Source organism: Mesoplodon densirostris, chromosome 14 (genome assembly GCF_025265405.1).
Source record: "Mesoplodon densirostris isolate mMesDen1 chromosome 14, mMesDen1 primary haplotype, whole genome shotgun sequence".
Classification (NCBI taxonomy): domain Eukaryota; kingdom Metazoa; phylum Chordata; class Mammalia; order Artiodactyla; family Ziphiidae; genus Mesoplodon; species Mesoplodon densirostris.
Window position 1 is genome coordinate 63063360 of NC_082674.1, and position 26673 is coordinate 63090032.

At 36.0% G+C, this 26673-nt stretch overlaps 1 protein-coding gene across 8 annotated transcripts in view; it reads left to right on the top strand.

The window, feature by feature from the left end:
* Positions 1–26673, top strand: part of ALMS1 (ALMS1 centrosome and basal body associated protein) — a 245357-nt gene that overhangs the window by 26229 nt on the left and 192455 nt on the right. For 6 of the 8 annotated variants that reach the window (XM_060117005.1, XM_060117009.1, XM_060117006.1 and 3 more), the window contains exons 2-7: positions 413–538; positions 10069–10264; positions 13669–13786; positions 14914–17056; positions 17163–17312; positions 22277–22436. In XM_060117005.1, coding sequence (XP_059972988.1) covers positions 413–538; positions 10069–10264; positions 13669–13786; positions 14914–17056; positions 17163–17312; positions 22277–22436 — 2893 coding nt within the window. The remainder of the gene's footprint in view (positions 1–412; positions 539–10068; positions 10265–13668; positions 13787–14913; positions 17057–17162; positions 17313–22276; positions 22437–26673) is intronic. The other 2 variants (XM_060117008.1, XM_060117007.1) reach the window with 2 other exon arrangements.

Genomic DNA, 26673 nt, shown 5'->3' on the forward strand with positions numbered 1-26673 from the left:
CCTGCTTCAACTCCTGATTTCACAAAATGAGCCTAACTTTGTCCCCACTTTCCATGCTATAAGATGATTTTAGTTCCTATTATTAGAGTTAATTTCTTAGGTGTCTCAAATAGTAAGATTGTAAAATAGATAACTTGCTTGTTTCTGCTTGCTTCTTTTACTGCTACAAATATAGGAGATTAAAGAACTGCTGTGGTTTGTTGGAATATGTTGAGTCCTTACTGGATAACCTTAAATCCCTGTTTCCTTATTTTTAAGTGAAGATAATTTGGTCAGTGGTTGTGAAGCCCAAATGTTACTATATTTGTGAAAGTGCTTTATAAACAGAGAAACATAATCTGCATGTTAGACTTTATTATTGTTTAGTCATAAGGATTGTGTTATTATTCTATTTAAATCTTTTGATTTTCAGGTTATTCCATTGACCTGTCATGTATGGCAACAGCCATTATATCAAAACAATAGTGGAACACAGATTTCTGATACTAATGTGGTCTCTTTGGAAAAAACAGCTCAGTGGTGTTCTGGGGATGATCAGGTATGTCTTGTATAACTGGCAAACTATCTTTTGGTAAGCAGCATGAGAAATTCTGATTTAGCTATGAAGAATGGAAAGAGGTGAATTACTTTAATATTCCATTTTTCTAATAGATCTTTGGCAGCCTTAATTATGTAGAACAGCAGTTTACATTTTTTTTTTTGGTCTCAGGACTCCTTCACATTCTTCAAAAGTATTTTAAAGAGCTTTTGTTTATAAGGGTTATCTGTATCAATATTTAGCTTACAAAAATATTAAAACATTTAAAAAATATTTATTTAGAAATAACAAACCCATTACATATTAACATAAAAATATGTTTTTAAATGAAAAATGGCTATTTTCCAAAACAAAAAAAAATTAGTTAAAAGGGTGGCATTGTTTTACAGTTTTGCATATCTCTTTAATGTCAGGCTTACTAGAAGACAGTTGGTGTATTACTAGGCAGGGTTCTCCAGAAAAATAGAACCAATAGGAAACATATACGTACGTAAATAGGTATATACAAATATATATATATATATATATATATATATATATATATATATATATATATATATATAGTATATGTAAAATAAGGAGTTGGTTCATGTGATTATGGAGGCTGAGAATTCCCAATATCTGTAACCTGGGGATCCAGGAGAGCTGATAGTATAGTTCCAGTTTGAATCGGAAGGCCCGAGAACCAGGAGCTGACTGATGGTGTATGTTCTAGCCCAAGTCTAGAGGTCTGATGACCAGGTGAGCTGATGGTGTAAGTTCCATTCCAGGTCCAAGTCCGAAGCAGAAGACTGATGTCCCAGCTTGAAGACCATCAGGCAGAGAGAGCGAATTATCTTTTGCTCAGCCTTTTGTTCTATTCAGGCCTTTAATGGGTTGGATGAGGCCTGCCCACCTTAAGAAGGGCAGTCTCCTTTACTAAGTCTGTAGACCAGATGTTAATCTCATCCAGACACACCCTCACAGACACACCCAGATGTTTAACCAAATATCTGGGCACCCTGTGGCACAGCCAAGTTGACACATAAAGTTAACCATCATAACTGAATTCTCAGATCTGCTTCTGCATTTAGTCCATTGGGATATATTGTTTTGGTTGAATTATGTGAAGAAAATCTGACCTTACATAGATATGTAGTTAGAAAAGGGAGGCTCACTTAACTTCCCTGAAAGGGTGTCAGTGACCCCCAGGGATCTTTGGACCACACTTTGGGAACCACTGATCTAGAACATAGTAATAAACTTAGAAGAAATGGAAAAAATTGTGAGCAGATAGGAAAAAGCCTCATATATGTTTGTTGGAGAAAAAATGCATCCTTACTCATAATGATTAAATATTTAAGGTTGATTATCTAATAACTTGGGTATCAGATTTCTTCTAGTACCTTCAATTTCCCCTAAATTGCATTTATTATCCATTAAGTGCAAGGTATGGAGGAAGGAGATTTACTGTCGCCAAGTGAAAAGGGTTAAGAGAAACCCTGACCAGAAAAAGCACGGTACTCTGTGATCATTAAATGGAAGGGGGATTGTTATGGGTTGAATTGTGTCCCCCAAAATGATGTGTTGAAGTCTCAATCTGTAGTACCTCAGAATGTGACCTTATTTGGAAATATAGTGATGGCAGATAGAACTATTTAAGTTAAGAAGAGATCATACTGGATTTAGGGTGGGCCCTTAATCTAATAAGACTGGTGTCCTTGTAAGAGAGAGACACACAGGAAGAGGTCTGCCATGTGAAGACAGAGGCAGAGATGGAGTTATGCTGCCATAAACCAAGAAATGCCTGGGGCTGCGAGAAGGAGGAAGAGGTAAGAAGGATCCTCCCCTAGAGGCTTTGGATGGAGCATGGCCCTGCCAACACCTTGATTTCAGACTTCTAGCCTCCACAACTGTGAGAGAATAAATTTCTGTTGTTTTAAGCCCTCCACTTTGTGTAAGTTCATTATGGCAGCTTTAGGAAACGAATACAGAGGTATATTCCTAAATAGTTTAATATTCTCTGAGGGCATGTTTATGGTAGAGCACAGTCCAAAAATGGATATCTTGCCTTTTTTTGGTCCTTGTTTTATAAAATATAAACCATGATTACATCCTGTAGCTCTTCATTTCTGCCTTTATGCCTGGGTTCCTCAGAAGAACTGGAGGATTATACCACTTCCTAATTCTCTCCCCTCTTTTCTCCTTCTGGTTATTCTGCTCATTCATCCTTGTCGCTGTCATCCAAGTTAACTTTTTTTTATTCATTGAAAACTATAGCCCTTGCTACACTGTCTTCTTTTAGTTTCTTTCACTTCAGCTTACATTACCCATCCAGTGTCTGAAACTCTTGGATCTTTGATCTAATGTGCAGAGATTTTTTTTCCTCCACTCCTCCCAACCTTCTCCTATGGTCACAGTCTAGACCTTATCAGCTCCAGCAACTTGAGTACAAATGTCTCATCCTTTCTTCCCTCCAGCTACTGCCCCATTTAGTATTTCTGCTCCCTGTTGAGTGAAATTTTCAAGAGTTTTTGGTCTCTATTTTCTGATACCTTATCCTCATTTTTTAAAAAGTCAGGTTTATTGAGGTATAATTTAAATACAGCAAAATTAACTCTTTTAGGTGTACAGTTTGATGAGCTTTGACAAATACATACAGTTATATAACTACTACACATTTGATTGCCATCACCCTCAAAAAGTTTCCTTGTGCCCCTTTGTAGTCAGTCATCTCCCCCATGCTTAGTCCCTGGCAACCGCTAATCTCATTTCTCTCTATAGTTTTGCTCAGAATTGTAGTGTGTAGATTTTTAAAAAATTAATTAATTCATTAATTTTTGGCTGCATTGGGTCTTTGTTGCTGCATGTGGGCTTTCTCTAGTTGCGGCAAGTGGGGACTACTCTTCTATGTGGTGTGCTGGCTGCTTCTTGCAGTGGCTTCTCTTGTTGCGGAGCATGGGCTCTAGGCGTGCGGGCTTCAGTAGTTGTGGCACGTGGGCTCAGTAGTTGTGGCTCGCGGGCTCTAGAGCGCAGGCTCGGTAGCTGTGGCTCATGGGCTTTGTTGCTCTGTGACATGTGGGATCTTCCCGGACCAGGGCTCAAACCCGTGCCCACTGCAGCGGCAGGCAGATTCTTAACCACTGCACCACCAGGGAAGTCCCATGTGTAGATTTTTTTTTTTTTTTTTTTTTTTTTTTTTTTTGCTGTACGCGGGCCTCTCACTGCTGTGGCCTCTCCCGTTGCGGAGCACAGGCTCCGGACACACAGGCTCCGCGGCCATGGCTCGCGGGCCCAGCCGCTCCGCGGCATGTGGGATCTTCCGGGATCGGGGCACGAACCCGTGTCCCCTGCATCGGCAGGCGGACTCTCAACCACTGCGCCACCAGGGAAGCCCCCATGTGTAGATTTTTGAATCTGGCTTCTTTCACTTGGCACATGGTTTTGAGGTTCATCCATGTTGTTGCATAAATCAGTAGCTCTTTAAAATTAATCTCTGAGTAGTATTCCACTTATGTACAGGTTTTTAGGTAGACAGCTGGTTTCATTTCTCTTGGGTAAATACCTAGGAATGGAATTGCTGGCTGATACGGTAACTGTACGTTTAACATTATAAGAAAGTGCCAAACTGTTTTCCGAAGTGCCTATACCATTTTGCATTCCCCACAATGTATAGGAGTTCTAGTTGCTTTGCATCCTTGCCAGCTCTTGGTATTGTCAGGTTTTTTTTTGTTTTTGTTTTTTTTGCATTCCCCACAATGTATAGGAGTTCTAGTTGCTTTGCATCCTTGCCAGCTCTTGGTATTGTCAGGTTTTTTTTGTTTTTGTTTTAAAATTTTTAGTCATTCTAGGTATGTTGTGGTATCTCATTGTGGTTTTAATATGCATTTTCCTAATGATAATGTGCATCTTTTTGTGTGCTTATTTGCCATCCATGTTTCTTCTTTAGTGAAGGGGTTGGTTTAAATCTCTTCCCCATTTTTTATGGGTGATTTGTTCCATTTGTTGAGTTCTGAGAGTTCTTTATATATTCTAGATGTAAGTCCTTTATATGTTTTGCAAATATTTTCTCCCAGTCTGTGGTTTTCCTTTAAATTGTCCTATTTTTTTTTTTTTTTTTTGCTGTACGCGGGCCTCTCACTGTTGTGGCCTCTCCCGTTGCGGAGTACAGGCTCCGGATGCACAGGCTCAGCAGCCATGGCTCACGGGCCTAGCCGCTCCGCGGCATGTGGGATCTTCCCAGACCGGGGCACAAAACCGTGTCCCCTGCATTGGCAGGCGGACTCTCAACCACCGCGCCACCAGGGAAACCCCCCTATTTGTTTTTTGAAGAGTAGAAGTTTTAATTTTGATGAAGTTGAAGTTTATTGATTTTTTTTTTTTATGGTTTTTACTTCTTATGTCTAACCTGGTAAATTTTGACCTAATCCTAGATCACGAAGATTTTCTCCTATATTTTTTTTGTAGAACAGGGTTTCTCAGCCTTGGTGCTTTTGATATTTGGGCTAGATAATTCTTTATTTTACAGGACTGACCTGTGTATTGTAAGGTGTTTAGTAGCATCCTTGGCCTCTTCCCACTAGATATCAGTAATACTGCCCCATGTTGGTAAACATCAGAATGTCTCCAAACATTGCCAAATGTATCGTGGTTGAGGGAAGAGGAGGGTGTCAAAATCTTGCCCAGTTGAGAACGAGTTTTTGAAGTTTTATAGTTTTAAGTTTCACATTTATATCTAAATCTATTTTGAGTTGGTTTTTGATTACGGTGTGAAGTAGGTGTCCAACTTCATTTTCTTACATATGCATATCTAATTGTTATTCCAACACTGTTTGCTGAAAATACTCCCTTTTCCCTTGAAATCTTTGTGTGGGTCTATTTCTGGACTCTCTATTCCATTGATTTATATCTCTATTATCATGCTAATACTGTTCTCTTAATTACTGTACTGTCTTGAAATCAGATAGTGTGAGTTCTCCCACTTCGTTTTTCTTTTTAAAAATGGTTTTGTTTATGCTAGATTCTTTGAACTTCCATATAAATTTTAGAATCAGTTTGTCAATTTCTATTTTAAAAGTCTGCTGGAATTTTGATTAAAATTGCCTTGAGTCTGTAAATCAATTTGAAGGGAATTGACATCTTAACAATATTGAGTTCTCTAATCCATAGACACAACAGTTCTTACAGTTTTATTTAGATTGCTAATTTCTTCATCAGTGTTTTGTTGCCTTCAGTGTACCAAACTTAATACATGTTTGTATTAGACTTACTGAAATGTTAAAAAAATTTCAATTCCTACTGTTCATCACAATTATATAGGAATATAATTGACTTTCTATATTGACCTTGTATCCTATGACCTTGCTAATCTCATTTACTAGTTATAGTATAGTTCTTTTGTAGATTCTTTAGGACTTTTTAATGTATAGACAATCATATCCATTGTATTTTTTTTCCTTTTTCCTTTTTGATATATGTGCCTTATCTACTGGCTAAGATCTACTTATCCTTCCACTTGATCTTCTTGTGTTCTAAGCTCACTTCTGTGAAAGCAAGTGTCACCAACAAATTTGTGTAGTTGAATACAGTAAGCACTTTTCTGTACTCATCTTAGATGCAATAAATAGCATTTCATATTCTTAACCAATGCTTAACTTCTTAAAATTATTTCCTTTCTTGGCTTCTCTTGGTTTTCTTTCTACTCCTCTGGCTATTCTTCCTCAGTCTCCTTTGCTGCTTTATTGTCCCCTGTTAAACCTTAAAATCAGAGGTTGCAAGCTGTGGACCTGCACATGGCTCAAATGTGGTTTGCAGACAAAAAAAATTGGGGGGCACAGTGTTTTAAAAATTTTTAAACAGAATACTTTAAAGTGTGCATGCAGTGCATAGTTGGCCACAGGTCCCATTACTCTTTAATATCAGGCAGGTTTACTCATTTCTTTTACCTCCCTGTACGTATACACATTTGAGTTTTTAACTTCTGCTTGAAATGTTGGAATGTTTTGGTTCTCATCTAGATCTAGGGCTTTAAATATGCCTGTGTACTTAAAAATCCCAAGTTTGTATCTCCAACCTTTACTTCTCCCTCAAAATTTGTTTGTATTTATTCTGTTGTTTATTTGTCATCCCTCTTCACATCTGTCAAAAAATATTTAGAGATTTGAGGCCCTTTTTTTTTTTGCTGTACGCGGGCCTCTCACTGCTGTGGCCTCTCCCGTTGCGGAGCACAGGCTCCGGACACACAGGCCCCGCGGCCATGGCTCGCGGGCCCAGCCGCTCCGCGGCATGTGGGATCCTCCGGGATCGGGGCACGAACCCGTGTCCCCTGCATCGGCAGGCGGACTCTCAACCACTGCGCCACCAGGGAGGCCCGAGGCCCTTTTTATATTGGTTAAAAAGGTATAACACTCAGAAACATAGCAACAAAATGAGCAGAAAGAGAAGAACGGTCAACAGATTTTTTAAAATTTTATTTTATGAGGGGAAATTATAAGAGCATGTTTACATGGAGAGAGGAATGTTTCAGTAGAAAGGGAAAATGCATGAAGGAAAATGGGAGAATCACATATAGGAAAGAAATCATTGAAAAAATATGGAATGAGATGGAAAGGTCTTTGATAGGTAGTAAGACTTTTTTTAAATCACAAGATGAAAAGCTGGGTTAGGTAATGGGGTTGTAGATCTTGTGCTAGGAAGATAAGGAAGGTCCACCTCCTGTTCTTCACTTACTGAAGTAGGAAATGAGGTCATCAGTTGAAAAATGAGGAAGGAGGGTTCAGTAGTTCTGAGGAGAGAAAGTATAAAGTAATCATTTTAGCCAATCAACTTACCCGGAAAATAGAGTAGAATTTCCAGGCAGGGCTGAGTGCCCTTGAGGTTTAATGTCATCAGTCTAAAGGAAAACCAGTGTAGGTGTGTGCTTTCTTCAGCAGTGTGCTGCTGGTTAGATTAAGACAAGCAGAAGGTTCAACCAGAACTGAGCTTTTGCCAGGCAAATAGGATAGTGGGGGAAAAGAGAAAGAAGAGATGTTTGCAAGGTAGTGATTATAAGGATGATTATGAACTCTCAGAGTGGTAACGAGGGAAATACAGGTAAGAAAGGAATTATGAAAAGTGTAAATGTGACAGGATAGTTGTCTTCAGAAGGTTACAAAATTATTGCAGTTGAGGAGCTAGAGTTAAGTAAGTGATCTGTGAAGGTCAAAAGACGGGCAGGAGAACACATGGATACATCTCTCATCAGTAGTGAGGAATAAACTATGGGATGAGGCTCAAACCCTGGCCAAAGGGGCTAAGAGATGAGTTGGGGACCCGAGATTTTGCTATAGTGAGAGTCACAAGATGGCTGGAATTCCCTTGCTTCAAAACCCGTTCATTTGGCCCACTATCCCCTATTGAATAGAGTGCTCTCAGAAGAAAAAAATTAAAATAATCATTCCCGTATTCCTTTTATTTTCAACTATTAAAAATGTAAAAAAGCATGTTTCCAGTAGCAATGTTTGATGTTAAGGATTTGACTGATTTATCTGACATAGATGGGATTGGTATATTTTGGAATGTCAAAGGTCTATAATCCCATAAGCCATAGAAGAGTAGTGTTAATATTTTAGAATATTCACTCCAATATTTTTCTCTATATCTATTTATATAACTGATATTAGGTAGTGGATAGTTGTGTATTTTTTTTTAAAACTTACTGTAAGAGCATTTGGTTGGTGAATTTTAAATACTGGAAATAATCCTTTAAAGAAAAAAGTCTTGTTGAAATTGTGAAATCTTTCTAAATTGTAGTACAACATATTTTTATGGGTGGGTCATTTGGGAATGAAAAAAATATATATTCTCTTAAAAAATTTGAGTTGGTTAAGGAAGAAGAGTAATAGACGACAAAATAATGAAAATCAGTACATTATATATCTAAGCATGTTGATTGCCATCAATATAATGTCTTATCTTTTTATTTAAACAAATAAATGTAAATCAAATGAATTCATTATTTAACAAAAAAATTATGTAAATAATGAAAAACTGCAAGTAGAGGAAACATGGCAAAGAGAAAAGCAAATAATTAAGTTAGAAAATAGAATTGTTAAATTCAAGACAAAATATATACATTCCTAGTAAATCCAGTCAAGAAAAAGAAAAAAACCTTAATGAAATAGACTTAATACAAACCTATCAAAGCTTATAGAGTTGGATTAGAACTAGGAAGAAATCAAGAATGTTATAATAGTACCAGCTATCAAAAAGGTTTCTGGATCTAATGGATTCACTGATGAAATCTTTTATATTTTTAAGGAAAATCAAATTTCCTTGTATTAAAAAAATATAGAACAAGGTTAGAAAACAGAAGAAGCATTCTAAAATACTGATTAATCTTATGAGTGAAAATGTAAAAGACTGTGCTAGCAAATATGATTAAGGTCTAATCTACTACTACCAACTAAGAAATGTGAAGTTGTTGCAATATGAAGAAATTTATTGCTGTATTTTATCAGATGTAATTGGGGAAAAAAAGATGCTATAATGTAGTTTGATCAAATTTAGTGCTCATTCCTAATCAAATTAATTTAAAATGAAAATAAAAGAATAATAGCATGATAGGATGAATATTCTTAATTATTAACTAATACCAAATTTAAAAAGAAAATGTGTTTAAAAACTGCTTACCATTAGTATTTAATTCAACTTTATTTCAACATTGCTACCTAGTGTGGTCTGTGGATTGGTGCCAGGCCATGAATTGCTTGTTACTGTCAAGAGATAAGTACAAGAATTAAGAAGAAGTGTTTAGAAACTTTTATAGCAATTTGATGTTTTTTAGAACTAGAAATCAGGTACTTAGACTTGTGTTTTGTATTTTGGGCTTATATATCTTTTCAATTTCATTTTCCTAGTTATTTTTACTAGTTTTTAAAATTAGTTTATTATTTTTTTTACTTGTTACCTGTTAATTTTTATTAGTGTTTTAATAAAATGTCAGTCTGTAATGAATTGGAAGTAGGAAAAACTGATCCTTCCTATAGATACTTTGAGAAACATTTTTCTGAATCATGCCACTAATATAAGAGTAAATATTTGAAAGAGACAAATGAACCACTCACTACGCATGAACCATATGATGTTTTCCACCGAGAAGTCCGCTAGAAACTAGTATAGCAAGTAAGAATTCAGTAAAGTGGTCACATGTAGAGAATATTGTAGCTTTAGGTTTGGAATCTTTTTTTCAGTTTTATTATTATCAAATTGTAAGATTTCATCATGAAGAACCAAATTTATTGTTTTAATGATGAGAAGTAACTATTAAAAAATAGCAGAAATGCCAGTGATTCAACATGTTAAAAGATGGGTAATAATGGGAAAAGATCAAAAATGTTATTAATATTGTGAAAAACACAGAAAGAACAGCTTTACTTTTTACAAATTTTGATGGGAATGTTGTGAAATAGGAAGCTGTATGCTAAGTGAATGGACGTTTTAATCTAAATGTTAATATATATGGTAACTCAGTTAATGATTTAGCATATTTTCCTTCAAAATTATTGTTTTAGAGAACAGAATCTTGGCATTATCTTCCTCAAGAAATGGACTCTTCCCACACCTTGGATACAACCCAGACCAGGTTTAATGTGAGAGAGAAAGGGACTGAAGTGACAGACTTCCCCTCTCTGGAGGAAGGTATATTGACCCGATCAGAAAATCAAGTAAAGGAGTCGAACAGAGATCTCTTATGTTCTCCATTGCTAGGTAATGCCTCTTTATTTTTAACTAGTAGTAATACCTCACATTTGTAAAATACTTATGGGGGACTGCAAATCTTGCGTCTAAATCCTTTCTTGAGCTGAGGAGCTCTGTAGAACTGCACTCAAAAGTAGTAGCTTATTTCTGGTTTTCCACACTGGCCAGCTGGTCTAGTTATATTTAAATGTGCAGTTGCTCCTCATTTTATCTTCCTCTGTTGCTCTCAGAAGGCAAAAAGGTGGTAACTTCCTCTAGTGGGTATGCCTCCTTAGTCCTGAATTTGTGGAGTTTTTCTTGGGGTAAACCATATATTATCCTTTGACTACTTCTCTCAGCAGTGGAGGCTCCATTATGTTTAAAAAACAAACAAAAAACATGTTCATGCTTAAGCTCATTAGATTCTTAAAATTAGTTAAGACATATATTATTATCCTAAGTTTTCAGACCCAAACATTGAGATAAAGAGGTTAAATGACTTGTCTGAGGTAGTGCTTCCTGCTTTCCTCTGTTTAATATGGAACTGATTTATTAGCTCTTACAAAAGATGAACTTTAAGTACTTTTCAAATCATCAAGGTAGGAGGTAAAGTTGTATTATCACTACCTTGGATTGTTGCACATATATAAGAATGCTTAGCCAATATGGTAATTTCAATTTTTTCATGCCTAAATCATAATTCAGACAAATATTCTTTGCTTTTTCCTTCCATTTTCTTCAGATTTTTACTTTCAAAAATTGAAGAAAATGCAACAACCACATATTTTACAATTAACTTTTGTCAAGGGAGTGGGATTCAACCATGGAGTTGTCTTATCAGAGTTTTGTAGAGGAGCAAGAATTAGGAATTAATTCAACAAGTTCCTTTCAAATACAAGCAAATACTATCCAAGTAAAAATACTAGTGCCAATATATTCAGTGATGTAGATCATCAAAGTCAATTTTAGTTTTATATTTTAAGAAAGATGTTAACATTAGAGTTCCCTTGTGGGAGGAGATTACTATGATAGTAGATGAAAGGGAAGACTTTGCTATGATCAGGTATTTGAAGGGCTGTCATGCTAAAGAGGAAGCAACGTATTTTTCATTTATTCATTTATTTAACAAATATCTAAGTGCCTATTGTGTGTTGGACGCTAGGGGTATATAGATGAAAGCTACGTCCTCTTTTGGGAAGACAATACAGTAAAAGGAAAATAATAGTACCATGGGATGAGTTGGATAGTGGTTTAGAGCAGGAGTCTGCAAACTACTAGCCATAGCCTAAGGCCTGATTTTGTGAGCTAGAAAAGGTTTTAACATTTTTAAAGGATTGTAAAAACAAAAGAAGTATATAGGATAGAGATACCATGTGTGATCAACAAAGCCTAAAATATTTACTAGCTGACCTTTTATAGAAAATGTTTGCTAATTCCTAGTCTAAAGGTTAAAATGAGACTACATAGCTTATAGGGAGGCTGTTTTCAACTTGATACAAGAAAGAACTCTCTAATAGAGCCATTTAATACTGGAAAGGCTATATAACAAAAAAAAAGTGAGCATTATGTCATAGCAAAATGTCAAGCAAAGTTCTCTAATAGAATAGTTTCAGCATTGGGTTGGAGATTGTGCTACATGGCTTCTAAAGTATTTTCTAATGTAAAGTTTTATAACTCCAGCTTCTCATTTACTATAGATAAAGTAGAACATTTTAATTATTAGATCAGATCCCAGGATCTGATGGTCAGAGGAAATTTCATCATTGCTTTTTTGTTATGCTTGAATCCAGTCATTGTAGGGTGTATCTCACCAATGGCAAATGTCATGATGATGACTCGTGCCAGAACAGTTAAGTATCTCAAAAGAGAGTGATCCAGGCCATCAGCAGTTGCCCAAATGTGAGGAAATGTGGGGTCTTTGTTAAAAAACCTTCATGATTCTTAGAGGGGTAAAGATTTCTGTTATGAAGGTTTAAGACTGAGTCTGTAGCCAAAGAAGAACCATACCAATTAGTCCTTGGTGGTAAAGGTTATCGTTATCTTTCAGGTTCTTATTTTTAATTAATCCATTCAGTAAATAAATAATTGTATTTTGAGTGCCTACTAAGTGTAGTTGGTACTTTGCTAGGCACTGAGGGTACAGCTGTGAATAATGCAGACACGGAGTTGATAATCTAGGTGGGAAGCAGACAGACCAAAGATTAAAACAAGAGTGTGACAGTTATGATAGGGAAGGTATGCAGTATTATTATAGGCATTCTGAAATCAAGAAAGTATACTGTAGCAACAGTATTACCTTCATATTGAAAGAACAATTCAGTTTTAACAAAACATCACCGATCTATTTAAATTAATATAATAGAATGCTGTTGGTTTTTTATAGTTTTGTTTCTATTAATGTTTAATTTTTTGTTTTATAGTTGTAGAAATACTATAAGGAATAAGAAGTTTATACCTAGTTGTACATATTTAAGGACATTATAATAAACCTTATTTAAGGTGGCATTCAGCATTTCAGAAGAATTTTTTTTCCTTTAAATTAGCAGTTCTCAAACTTCTTGTTCACAGGATTTCCTTGACACACTTTAAAATTACTGAGAGCTTTTGTTGATGTGGATTATTGATATTTTCCCATATTAGAAATTATTAAAACTGAGAAATTAAAAAAATATTTATCAACTCATTAAAAAGTAACAACTCCATTGCATGTTAACATAAATTATCTAGTTTTTTAGAAAAATAACTATTTTCCAAACCAAAAATGTTTGGAAGACTAGCGTTGTTTTACTTAAAAAAGAAAAAACTGTAATGTCTGACTTAATAGAATACAGGTGGGTTCTGATAATCTGCTTCTGCATTCAGGATGTTGCTTTATCATAGGTAATGTAGCTTCTGGAAAATTCCAGTGTGTCCTTATGAGAGAATGAGAGTGAATAAGGCAAATGATATGTTAATATTACTTTGAATATAATTTTGACCCCAGGCATCTTCTGAGAGTGTCTTAGGGATGCCTGGGAGCCTGTGGACCACACTTTGATGTAAGATAGGAAGAAACACTCATAATGGTTAGGAGCATTTGCTAAAAAGTAGAGTGTTTAGGTTCAGATCGCACTCTGGCACTTAAGCTATTTGAATGTGGACAAATTACTTAGTATTCTTTAAGATTTATGATCATGTTTCCTCATCTATAAGATGGGTATAAAAATACCTATTCTTCAAGGTTGTTATGAAGATTAAATAAAATATTATATGTTAAGTGCCTGGATCTTGTCAGGCTATTAATAAATGGTATTTGTTGCTGCTGCTGTTATATTATCATACTAATGCTTGTAGAAACTTCCAGATGGCAGCATATTTAGGTTCTTTAAAATACTATATAAGCTAAACAATTAATTTTCAGCATTCCCAACATCTTTATATTTGAAACTTTGCAGTCATACAAGACAATTTCGCTTCTCCTGATTTGCCTTTGCTGACATGTTTGACAAAAGATCAAGAGTTTGGGCCTGATTCCTTGTTTCACCAAAGTGAATTAGATTTTGCACCTCTGAGGTAGGATGATTTATTTTTCTGTTTGCATGTAACCTTTCTGCTCTTTCTTTTCTTCTAAGTTGTTACTAATATTAATGACATCAGGTGAGACTTTGGGTTGGGAGCTAGATATTCTCAGTACACACTCTGAAGATAACAAGGCCCTAAATTAAGGCATGATACATGTTAATTTGGCATAGTAATATGTGTAAAAGTGAGCCAGGGGACTTCAGTTTCTTTAAAAATAATTTCTAATGTATTCTAGTATATTAGGCATATTTTAATTTAGAAGACACACTAATTTTCTTCCTTCTAAATCTCCCCTTTTGCTACTCATAAGCCCACACCCATTCTGTAAAAAGCATCCATTTCATGGTCACTAGCTTGTTTGGCACTGTCATTTTTGTCAGCCAATATTGAATGAACCTAGCTCTCTCTCCTTCGAAGGAGGTGCGAATATGAACTAACACGATTTTTCTAATAGACACATCGAAATTAACAGTTACTCCAAATTAATGCCCTTTAGTCATAATGAGAGACAAGTCTGGAATTCTCCAAAGCATATTTGGAATTATCCAAGAATATGTTTTCTTCTTTTAGAAATAAAAAAGATGCCTTAAATTAAAAAGTATAAATGTTTACAGAAGAAAAACCTCTGCCCTGTGCTATGTATTACTTTAAAATTACTTTTATGAAAAGTGTTCTATACACAACAGTCAACCAATGATTAGGTTACTGTTTTGTTTGGGGAGTAGCTTACTTAATTGGTTTTCAGGAGCATAATAAATAGAAAAATTAATGCAGGTTAAATGAATATTAAATTATGGTAGGTGATAAACTACACATTTTAAATAGTAAAGTTTGATATTTTCATTTAAAGAATCACTTGGGGGCAATATTGTTTTGAGGGAAGCCTGAGAAAATATCAGGGTCATAGGATGGTAGTTTACCTTCTGTTTTAAAAAAATTTGCTTTGTTCAGTCATTAGCCACCCTAAAGGAATTTGAAATTAGGACTTTGTTTTTCAATATACTTTCAAATAACCTCGATTTCAGTGACATATCAGTTTTGTATTTTTTCATGTTAGTATTTTAAAAAATAAATGTTTTTAATGTGTTACTTATTTATTTTTAACTGTATATTTTCAGGGGAATTCCTGGTAAGTCTGAAGACACCGAATGGTTTTCTCGACCGTCGGAAGTTAGTGAAGCTTTATTCCAGGCAGCCTCGGAAGTAGCTTCAAACTTAGTTAACAGTTGCTTTAGTGTATCTCAGCACCCACTTATAGGTAGTACAGCTATTGAGTCTCAGCGCTTATTAACTCTTGAACGAGGGACTAAAGAAGAAACTGTTTCACCTGATACACTTGAGGATCTGAAAACCCCCAAAGACTCTGATAGTTATGATGCTCTTTATTCATATATGTCATGGAAGACACAAGAAGTTATACAGGAGCCAGAAACCAATTTAGCTGATAAAGATCAAGTTTCTTTTTCAACTGCATCTGATACAAATGATGAATACATAACTCCTAAAGGAAGTGACAGTTTTGATGCTTCTTGTTCATATGTGCAATATGGGAAACAGGAATCTTTACAACAGTTAGAAAAATATTTAACCAGTAAGGACCGTGATTCTTATTCAGATTCCTCTGACACAATTGATAAAAATAAAATTCCTAAGGAAAGTGACAATTTTAGTGCCCCTTTTTCAGATATGCCATGGAGCAAACAGGGAGCTTCACACCATCCAGAAAAATGTCTAATCAGTAAGGACTGTGTTTCTTTTCCACATGAAGTTGCTCCTCGTTTTTATAGTAAAATGCCACATTGTTTTTTGCATTGTTTGTTGGAAAGAGGAGGAAGAGAGGTTCCCTTGACAGCTGATAGTCATTATTTTGAGAGTGTTTATTTAAGGGCTCCTGCTGAGAATGAGATGAAACAAAAGATGGATTCTTTGGAGGGTTATAAAAGAAATGAAGAAGATCTGGGGAAAGAATTATCTCAATGTTTTGAACTAAAGGAGAATAGAAATACTTTAGTATTTTCAGAGGTGCATCCCAGATCTGCAGAAATACAATATATTGAGAATGTTGTAGGTACTGATAATTCTGTAGAAGTGTCAGAAGCACATATACTCTCCACGGGGCATGATACCTCTAAGATGGAGGTTTTTGGTGGTCGTCTTCAGACAATTAAATCCAACTCAGATGAGACATCAGAACAGCTGTATTTTCAAGAAGAAAGAAACCAAAAGCCACCTTCTGCTTTTGGTGGGAAAAATGTTGATGCTACTGAAAATGTAGCCTTTCAGGCAGTTATTGCCTCTATTGAACCTTCTGAGAAAGAGAGTACAGTAAATGAAATCCAAACTGACATCAATAAATCTTTAACAAATGACAGCCAAGAAAATGAACCAAAAAATCCAGATCTTTCCCTATTAAATTATGATGAAAACTTTTTCTTTGATAAACTTAATCACCCACGCTATCAATCTACTCCTGGGGTGTTTGAATCAGCAGCTTCAAAACCATTGTCGTATAAAAAAGATAATGGTGATAGCTCCCTGTACTGGCATCCCAATTTAAAATCACTCCCCAGTGCTCCTCAGGAAATATTCATTAAGCCACTCTCTCTTAGTCCAGAGCTTAAGTCGTCATCTTCTTTAAGTGAAAAATCTCTCAGACAAGCTGTTGGTCTTGGCAAGACACAGTCAGCTTTATTTCAGTATGATACAAACAATGAACCATTTCTTCCCATTGGGGAGATAAAGTCTGTTTCTGCTCTTGACCTTGCAGAGAAGTTAGGGTCTTCAGACATTATTTATCCAATGAAAGTATGGACTTCAGATTCTTTGGTTTTACAAGATTTAAAGCAGCACACCTTTGAAGAAGTTGCAGATTCCTCAAACTGTATTTTGGGTAAGAATGGAAACTCTAGTAACATCATTGAAAGTCCATCTGCAGCTTTAGGAAGCAGCTTTTCAGCAAACTTGGTGGCATGTGATGCAAAGTCACAAGGTGCTTTGCCAGTGATCAGTGATGCGTCATTAATTGCAGTTGGCCAAGAGACATTGCTGAAAGCTGATATAGACCAAGGTGAAATTCCTCCGCCTGTGGGAGCCAAGTCCAGTTTTACTGTCTATACAATTATGCAAAATGACTCCTATTTTGTAGAGGGCCTGCAGGGGAAGGCTGAATCTGACATCTGTACTCTGGATGATGATACTGAATGCTGTAGCCTAGATGAAAATGATGTATGCAGGAAAAGAGTTGTTGAACTACAAAGAGAGGTGAGACAATAAAATGATTGTTGGGGAGAGACATGGTCTTTTCCAGTATTGTTTCAGAAAATGGTATTGTTATTTGTTTTTACTTTTACTCTTTACTGTTTCCCAGATATGTGGCCAAGGTGACTTGACTGGTGAGTGCATTAAGCTAGCAGGTTTAGAAAATTTGCTTGATAATCTAGAGATTTGTGACAGCTCCCTGCACTGGCAGTCTACTGTACAGCTACCATGTAAGGAAGAGAGCAGTTCTGAAGAGCCTGTAAGTTTTTCTGTTTGACATTTCTTATGCAGTAGGGAAAGAAATATTTTAGTTGAAAAATGGGGATGAAAGTATAGGGCCGTTTATATCCTCTAATACCAAATTGTGATGTGTAATCTGGTTTTCATCTGATATCCAGGAATATGCTGCATTAATTTGTTAGAGGTTGGCATAAAAGAAATATTTGTGCTTCGTAGACCATGAGACTTAGTGACTTCTGTGGTGTTTTGGAAAAGGCCATCCTTTGGAGCTTGCAGGCCTTTCATCTTGAGGCATCTTAACTCTTCCAAATTGTGCCAGCAAGAACCTTTGGGATGGTGTTAAGATTAGACTCATTCATGGAGATATTCAGTTGTGCTTTTTTCCCCCTCTGGCCTTCAATGTACAGACCTTGGTATATAGGCCCTGACATATTCAAGTATTTGTTTAGAAACCCCTGAAAGATTTTAACTTCAGAGGTATCTTGAAGTCACAATTTTCTTTTATATACAAGGCTTCATTTACCTGGATCCTTGGATCTTTTGGCTTTAATGTTTCTCTGGTCCCATTGCCCATCCGGTTTTGTCTGATACTGTCAGCTCCAATCTGGGTCCCACTTCCTGATAATATACCCTTACATTCTGTTAGTCATTAAAGACAGTTAGGTCATATATGTGGTATACTTAATGTTACTTTCCTTTTCCTATTTTCCCATGTATAAGATTAGTGTGTCATTGGAAAGCTGCTAGTTTGAGTTACAATTATATTTAAAAATATTTATTTATTTATTTATTTCGCTACGCCGGGTCTTAGTTGCAGCATGTGGGATCTAGTTCCCTGACCAGGGATCGAACCCTGGGCCCCTGTATTGAGAGCACAGAGTTTCAACTGCTGGACCACCAGGGGAGTCCCTGCAATTATATTTTGACCTTTAGGTTCAGGTAGTTGAAAAGAGAAACTGAACAAAGATATTGTGATGAATTTTTCCTTTTATTTACAATTTATTGAATTTATTTAAAAATTTTAATATAGAGAACTGTTAGGTTAGTTTTATTTTCTTCAACATTCTAGACAATTGTTTAATTCTAATTTTCAATTTGATAACGATGGGGATGAAAATGATAGCTAACACACTGTGCTCAAATAATATGCTAAGAGATTTACTTACATGCCTCAGTTCATTTAGGCCTTTGGTCAATCCTATCAGGGAGGATTGTTGGGGATTATTATCATCCCCATTTTACAATTGATATTTAGAGGGTTAAACTAACCTTGTCAATATACTTAACCACTATACCATAAACTGTTCTTCAGTGAAACCAAAGCCAAGATTTTGCATCATTTTGGCAAGAGTGAAGGTCAAAGTTAGTTTTAATAAGAATGAGAAACAAAATATCAATTTTAAGCTTAGAGTTTCTTTTTTCCTTTTTCTTCCAGTTTTATTGCGGTATAATTGACATACAACACAGTATAAGTTTAAGGGATGCAGCGTAATGACTTGACTTACATACATCATGAAATGATGACCACAATAAAGTTAGTGAACATCCATCGTCTCATATGGATACAAAATTAAAGAAATAGAAAAAATATTTTTTTCCTGGTGATGAAAACTCTTAGGATTTACTTTTAACAACTTTCATATATAACATACAGCAGTGTTAATTATATTTAAACTGAGAGTTTCTAATTTTTTCACTAGTGCTACTTTTGTAATTTATGTCAACTTTTCATGTAGATAAAATATATTTAAAGGGCTTCCCTTGTGGCGCAGTGGTTGAGAGTCCGCCTGCCGATGCAGGGGACACGGGTTCATGCCCCGGTCCGGGAAGATCCCACATGCCGTGGAGCGGCTGGGCCTGTGAGCCATGGCCGCTGAGCCTGTGTGTCCGGAGCCTGTGCTCCGCAATGGGAGAGGCCACAACAGTGAGAGGCCCAAGTACCGCCAAAAAAAAAAAAAAAAAAAAAAAAAAAAAAAAAATATATATATATATATATATATATATTTAAAGACATGAAGATGTATATTCAATTAACAGTGATGTGCTGAGATTAACTCTGACACAATTTCAAATTTTATTTGCCCTTAACTGTAGGTTTTTAGTCCAAGGAGGATGCTGTTCTCTATATTGTCTTTCACTCTTAGCTCCCTTCTATGATCTGGGAGTTATCTAATGCTAATATGAGGGAAACAATGAGCCAGACATGGTGATAATCTTCCTGCATGGCCCAGCTTGCTCTCAGGGGGTTTGCCTACTCTTCGGTTTCTTCCTTATTCTCATCTGTGTCTCAAAAGAGGCATTCATACTTGTTTGCCTCACTTTGATACGTATCCGTCATTCTCTAAATGATTATTTGGGTATCCACTTATGTATGATGTAGGTTGGGGCTATAAAGAGACTGTGGAGAATTGGAGTCAAAATCCTGTTCATTTACTTTGTTAGCCTTGTGCCTTGGGAAAATGATTTTGGAGGATCACTCTCCTTCCTTGTCTACGTAAAGAATAGGAACAATAATAATCAACCTCAAATGTTGTTATGTTAAATGGGGTGTAAGGAATGTAGCATTTACATGGTTAGTGACTGGCTGTTAGTTCCCTTTACTGAAACTAGACCATTAGACTTACCAGGGCTTTCCTACTCTAATTCGTTATTCTGTTCCTTCTCTCTCCTTGTTCCTGGCAGCAGCATATTACATTCTTTTAGTGTCTATAATAAAATACTGTTTTAGTATCCCTTATTTTGGCCACATAACTCTTAAGTATTATTTAAGGTTGACTCCTTAGATTTCTTTCGTGTTTATTTTGTTGGTTCCCCCTCCATCCCAAAGAATTTGTTTCCTCTCAAGGTTTAAATGCTTTTCTCTGTGTGGATGGTTATCATCTCTATTTTAAGACCCTAGTATTATTTCTCCTAGGTAGACCCCATATTCTATCTTGCATGAAATTTTCCTGTGAATAGTCCCAACATCTCAAATTCACCTTGCTTAGATCAGAATAACTCATTTTTTCCCTAAAATCAGAGTGACTTACAGATTTTCTCAGTTCTTATAGAGTTAGCATTTCTTGGTTTCTTCATTGTCTTTGATTCTGTCTTCATTATTGATAAAAACGAGGAGATAAACCAATCTTGATTTTTTTTTCCCTCCTGACTCCTTTAATTTTTAGTGATAAACATCTGTTGATCTCTTAAATAAATACATCTTATCTTTTTCATTCTGCATTTTCTTTTTTATTAACTGCTCTAATAATCTATATATTTCGAAGCTTTGAAATGTTATCGAAGTCAAGGTTGGAATAGAAATTTTTTTCCCTACGTTTGGAAGCTTTAGGGGAAAACTTGTATTAAACACAGTGCATGCATGAGCACACACAAGTATTTATCTATCATACATGTGATATATACAGTTGACTGTGAACAATGTGGGAATTAGGGGCACTGACCCTCTGCGAAGTTGAAAATCCACAGTTGGCCCCCTGTATCCCCGATTCCACCATATTCATGGTTCTTCCACATCCACAGATTCAACCAATCTTGGATCGTGTGTAGTACTGTAGTATTTACTATTGAAAAAAAAAATCCATGTATAAGTGAACCAGTGCACTTCAAACCCATGCTGTTAATGAGCTGCATGTCTCCTTTGGCAGTAGGATAATTGAAAACTGAGAACTTTGTGCTATATTTAGAGCAGGGTGACTCTACATTATTGCTTTGGGATTGGATAATTCTTTGTTGTGGGGGGCTGTTCTGTGTATTTTAGGATGTTTAGCATCATCCCTGGCCTCTACTTACTAGATGCCAGTAACATTACCCCCACTAAAGTTATGACAGCAAAAAATGTCTCCAGGTATTGCCACATGTTCCTTGGTGGGGGGAGGTGGGGGAGTGCAAAATCTAAACCCATTAGAGAAACTATATGGGCAGTAGAAGTAGAATTATTTATTTCCACATTCTGCCAGCTTCTTAAGAATGTTTGTTACTACACACTGAAAAACCCTTCATAAAAGAGGATAGAAAAATTCATGCTTATGTACATTTTTAGACTCCCTCCTGAGAGGGCAGCACTGGAATAACTTTTTAGGAAAATAAAAGTGGTATGTTGTTTTTATATGAGAGTATACTGTGAATTTGGTGAAAAGTTGTGTAATGTTTATGTACCAACATCAGTACTAATAGTTTCTAATTTCTTTTTTTTTAAGATATTTTTTTGATATGGACCATTTTTAAAGTCTGTTGAATTTGTTACAATATTGCTTCTGTTTTATGTTTTGTTTTTTTTTTGGCTATGAGGCATGTGGGATCTTAGCTCCCTAACCAGGGATCAAACCCATACCCCCTTCATTGGAAGGCGAAGTCTTAACCACTGGACCGCCAGGGAAGTCCCCTCTGATTTCTTTTTTAACAAGGACTTGCTGGAATGTCATGAAACTTCAGGAATTTCTTTTTTAGCACTTAACCTTTACCTCATCAGTTTATATTTCCCACTACTTTTGTTTCAAAACATTTGAGAACTTATGTTTTTTGGTAACTGATCACAGATACAGTTCTTTGATGCGTTTAGTTTTCTTCTAAACATTTGTGGATTTCTTGAAAATATTTCTGTTCTCTCTTCCCTCCTTTCCTCTTTCCTTTCCCTAACATACCTCTCCTTCTTAAAAAAAGAGTCCTTGAGCTTGTCAAGAATATTACCGTAGTTCAGATCATACTATGTTAAGTAGCAAACTTCTGAGTAATAGAACACTTCTAGGTCTCCTATCTGTAATATTCTATACAGGTAGACTTCCAAACCCTCAAATAATTTGTAGAGCCTTCCTGGAATTAACCAAACAAGATATGACCTATATATGAATTCAGGAGGGTTGAGAATATGATCTTGAGGAACTGGTATGACTGCTTAGCATTCACTTTCATAAAAATGAGGTTATTTTTTAGTAGATGAAGTCTAAAATTAATCTTATTTTCTTCATTTTTTATCTCTTTTCATAGGTATGTCCTTCTAATATGGACAGTAATCAGTCTTTTGCATCTGTATTGCCTCCATTTGTTCCTCATGAGCCAACTAGAGAGTTGGAGTATCACTCTTCAGATCTCAGAATGTTGAGGGTATCTCCTGACACTGTGCCAGGGACTCTCAAACATTCACCAGGTACGTAGAGAAGGAGATATTAAGTGTCCTTATGACTAGCTTGTTAAAAATATCTTGCTGTGCCTAATTTTTTACTTTTAAACTCCTGCAATAATGTTAACTTTGGATTAGATGTATTTATAGATCCTCAGATCTTTTATTAGATGAACCATTTGATTTTCATTGCATTCTTCATGACAGTGTTTAGAACTGAATTACCTGGAGGAGTCTGATATTAGAGTCAGTTTGTTTCTATATTCCTTTCTGTGACTTGAAGGGAAAAGGGAATTAAATGAGCATAAGAACAGATACAAGTTTACAGAGAGGAAACTGAGAGATTAGTTTTGAGGTAGAAAGCAAGATTGTCTGCTGAGGGAGGTTGAGAGTTGTGGAGGTGGGTTAAGGGATTTGAGGAGAGTGGCTTGGTGAAGGCTTAGAATTTATGTTGAAGTGAATAGGGGATGGAGCTGACCAAGGATAAGCAGATGGATTGGCAGGTAGTTCTGAGAAGTCAGCTGAGGTTGGAGGTGCTTATCCTGGACGTTTTCATGTGCGTGAAATCATACAATATGAGATCTTTTGTGGCTGGCTTCTTTTACTGAGTACGTTTTCAAGATTTATCCATGTTATAGTGTATATTGGTACTCATTCCTTTTTATTGCCAAATAATAGTCCATAGTATGGATATGTCACATATTGTTTACCTGTTGTTCATCAGTTGATGGACACTTGGGTTTTTTTCCACTTTTTGACTCTTATGAATAATGCTGTTATGAACATTCACGTACAGGTTTGTGTATTTGTTATTTTTATTTCTCTTTGGTATATATCTAGGAGTGGGAATTTCTCATTCATGGTAACAGTGTTTAACATTTTGAATAACTGCTAAACTGTTTTCCAAATAATATGCACCATATTACATTCCCACCAGCATTATCAGGGTTCCAGTTTCTCCACACCCTCAACAACACTTGTTTTTCTGTCTTTTTGATTATAGCCATTCTGGTGGCTGTGAAGTGGTATCTTGTGGTTTTGGTTTACATTTCCCTAAATGTTATGTTATTGATTTGAGATTTTTCTTTTTAATGTAGGTATTTACATTGATAGATTTCTAAACACTACTTTAGCTGTGTGCCTTAAGCTTTGGCGTGTTGTGTTTTTGTTTTAATTCATCTAAACTATTTCCTAATATACTTTATAGGATTTTTGTGCTTTTAAATTTTACTGAGGCATGTTTTATGTCCTACCATAATGTTTATCCTGTAGAATGTATGGTTTGCGCTTGAGAAGAATGTGAATTCTGCTGTTGTTAGGTGGTGTGTTCTATACATGTTTCTTAGTTCTCGTGGGTTTATAGTGTTCAAGTCTTCTGATCCTTGTTGATCTTCTGCTAGTTTTCTCCATTTTTGAAAGTAGGGTATTGAAGGCTCCAATTGTTATTGTTTGTCTGTTTTTCCCTTTTCTGTCAGAATTGTTTCATATATTTTGAGACTTTGATATTAAGTGCATTTATGTTTATAATTGTTATATATTCCTGATGAATTGACCTTTTTGCTGTTGTCCATCTTTAATTCTAGCAACATATTTTTTTGTTTTAAAGTCTATTTTATCTTATGTCTGTGTGGACTTTCCAGTTCTTATGGTTGCTGCTTGAATGTTGCATCTTTTTTCATCCCTTTACTTTCAACCTATTTATGTTTTTTTTTTTTTTTGTGGTATGTGGACCTCTCACTGTTGTGGCCTCTCCCGTTGCGGAGCACAGGCTCCGGACACGCAGGCTCAATGGCCATGGCTCATGGGCCAAGCTGCTCCGCAGCATATGGGATCCTCCCAGACCGGGGCATGAACCCGTGTCCCCTGCATCGGCAGACGGACTCTCAACCACTGCGCCACCAGGGAAGCCCCTATTTATGTTTTTGAAGCTGAAGTGTATCTCTTGTAAATAGCTTATAGTTGTATCTTTTTTATTTCTTAATTCCAGACTGACAGTCTTTGCCTTTGATGTGATTGTTTAATCCATTCACATTTAATGTAATTATTGATAACATTGGATTTACACTTGCTGGTTTACTTTTTCTCTTCCATATGCCTCATGACTCTTTGGTTCTTCTGTTCATCCTTTACTGCTTTTTATTGCATTAGGTGAATATTTTCCAGTATTTTAATTTCTTTAATAATTTTCTAGCTAATTTTTATCTTTTACTTTTTATTTTTTTTTAAATTAATTAATTTATTTTTATTTATTTTATTTTTGGCTGCGTTGGGTCTTTGTTGCTGCATGTGGGCTTTCCCTAGTTGCGGCAAGCAGCGGCTACTCTTTGTTGTGGTGTGTGGGCTTCTCATTGCGGTGGCTTCTCTTGTTGCGGAGCATGGGCTCTAGCTGCGTGGGCTTCAGTAGTTGTGGCATGTGGGCTTCAGTAGTTGTGGCTCGCAGGCTCATTAGTTGTGGCACATGGGCTTAGTTTCTCTGTGGCATGTGGTATCTTCCTGGACCAGGGCTCGAACCTGTGTCCCCTGCATTGGCAGGCGGATTCTTTTTTTTTTTTTTGGTATGCGGGCCTCTCACTGTTTTGGCCTCTCCCACTGTGGAGCACGGGCTCCGGATGTGAAGGCCCAGCGGCCATGGCTCACGGGCCCAGCCGCTTCGCGGCATGTGGGATCTTCCCGGACCGGGGCATGAACCTGTGTCCCCTGCATTGGTAGGCGGACTCTCAACCACTGCACCACCAGGGAAGCCCGGCAGGCGGATTCTTAACCACTGTGCCACCAGGGAAGTCCTAGCTAATTTTTAAAGTTATATTATTAATGGTTCCTGTAGGGCTTATAAAATTTATCTTAACTTACCAGAATATACTCCCAGTTTATACTAACTAAATTCTAGTGTGATACAGAGATGTTTCTCCTATATAGATCTATTTCCTCTTCTTTGTATTTGCTATTATTATAATACATAATACAACTATGTGTTACAAACCCAAGAGTAGATTGTTACATTGTCATAATTATTTATATAACTTTATGTATTTTAAAGAAGCTCAGAGAAGTAGAGAGAGCAAATATTTATATTTATAGAGCTTATTACATTAATATTTGAATTTATTCTTATTTCTTATTCTCTTTATTTGTTCCTGTGGATTTGTTATCACCTAGTGTCATTTCCTTGCTGTACTCTAAGTTTGCTCCCATGTACTTCCTTTTGTTGTTATTGTTGAATATGTTACATTTCTGTATGTTATAGCCCCAATAATACAATTATATATGTGTTGTTTTATGTAAGCTGGCTTTTAAAATCTGTTAGAAGAAAGGAAAATATGCAAGTGTCCTGTCTTTTTGTAATTACCTAATATAATCATCTTTACTAGCACTATTTGTTTTGTTCTGTAAATTCGAATTACTGTTTGGTGTCACTTGCTTTCAGCCTGAAGAACTTCCTTTAGTATGTTTTGTAAGATGGGCCTGCCACCAACAAATTCTCTCAGTTTTTGTATATCTGGGAATGTTTTTATTTTATCTTTTCGAAAGATAGTTTTGTTGGGTTTTGAATACTTGGTTGACAGTTTTTTTTTCCCGGCACTTTGAATATGTCTTTCCACTGTATTCTGCCTTTATTGTTTCTGATGAGAAATCAACTATTCTTATTAGTGTTCCATTGTATGTGATTTGTTTTTTTCTTGCTGCTTTCAGGATATTCTCTTCGTCTTTCAGCATTTTGATTTTGATTATGATGTGTTGGTATGGATCTCTCTGTTTATCATTGAGTTCATTGGGATTCTCAGATGTGTAGAATAATGTTTTTCATCAAATTTGGGAAGTTTTCGGCCATTATTTTTTTTCTGCTCTTTTCTGTCTCAGATATCCCCCATTATACATATGTCAGTACACTTACTCTTGTCAAATAGCTCTCTGAGCCTTTGTTCATTTTTATTTATTCTTCTTTTTGCTGTCCTTCAGCTTGCATAGTCTCTGTTATCATCATATTCACCGATTCTTCTGTCTGTCCCTATTTACTGTTGAGCTTCTAGGAAATTTTTCATTTTAGTTGTACTTTTCAACCCCAGAATTTCCATTTGCTTCTCTTGTAAGTTCTATTAGCTTATTTTCTATTTGATGAGACATTGCCATTACCTTCTCTTAATTTTATTTTTTAATGTTTCCTTAACATCTTTATTGGAGTATAATTGCTTTACAATGCAGTGTTAGTTTCTGCTGTATAACAAAGTGAATCAGCTATATGTGTACATATATCCACATATCTCCT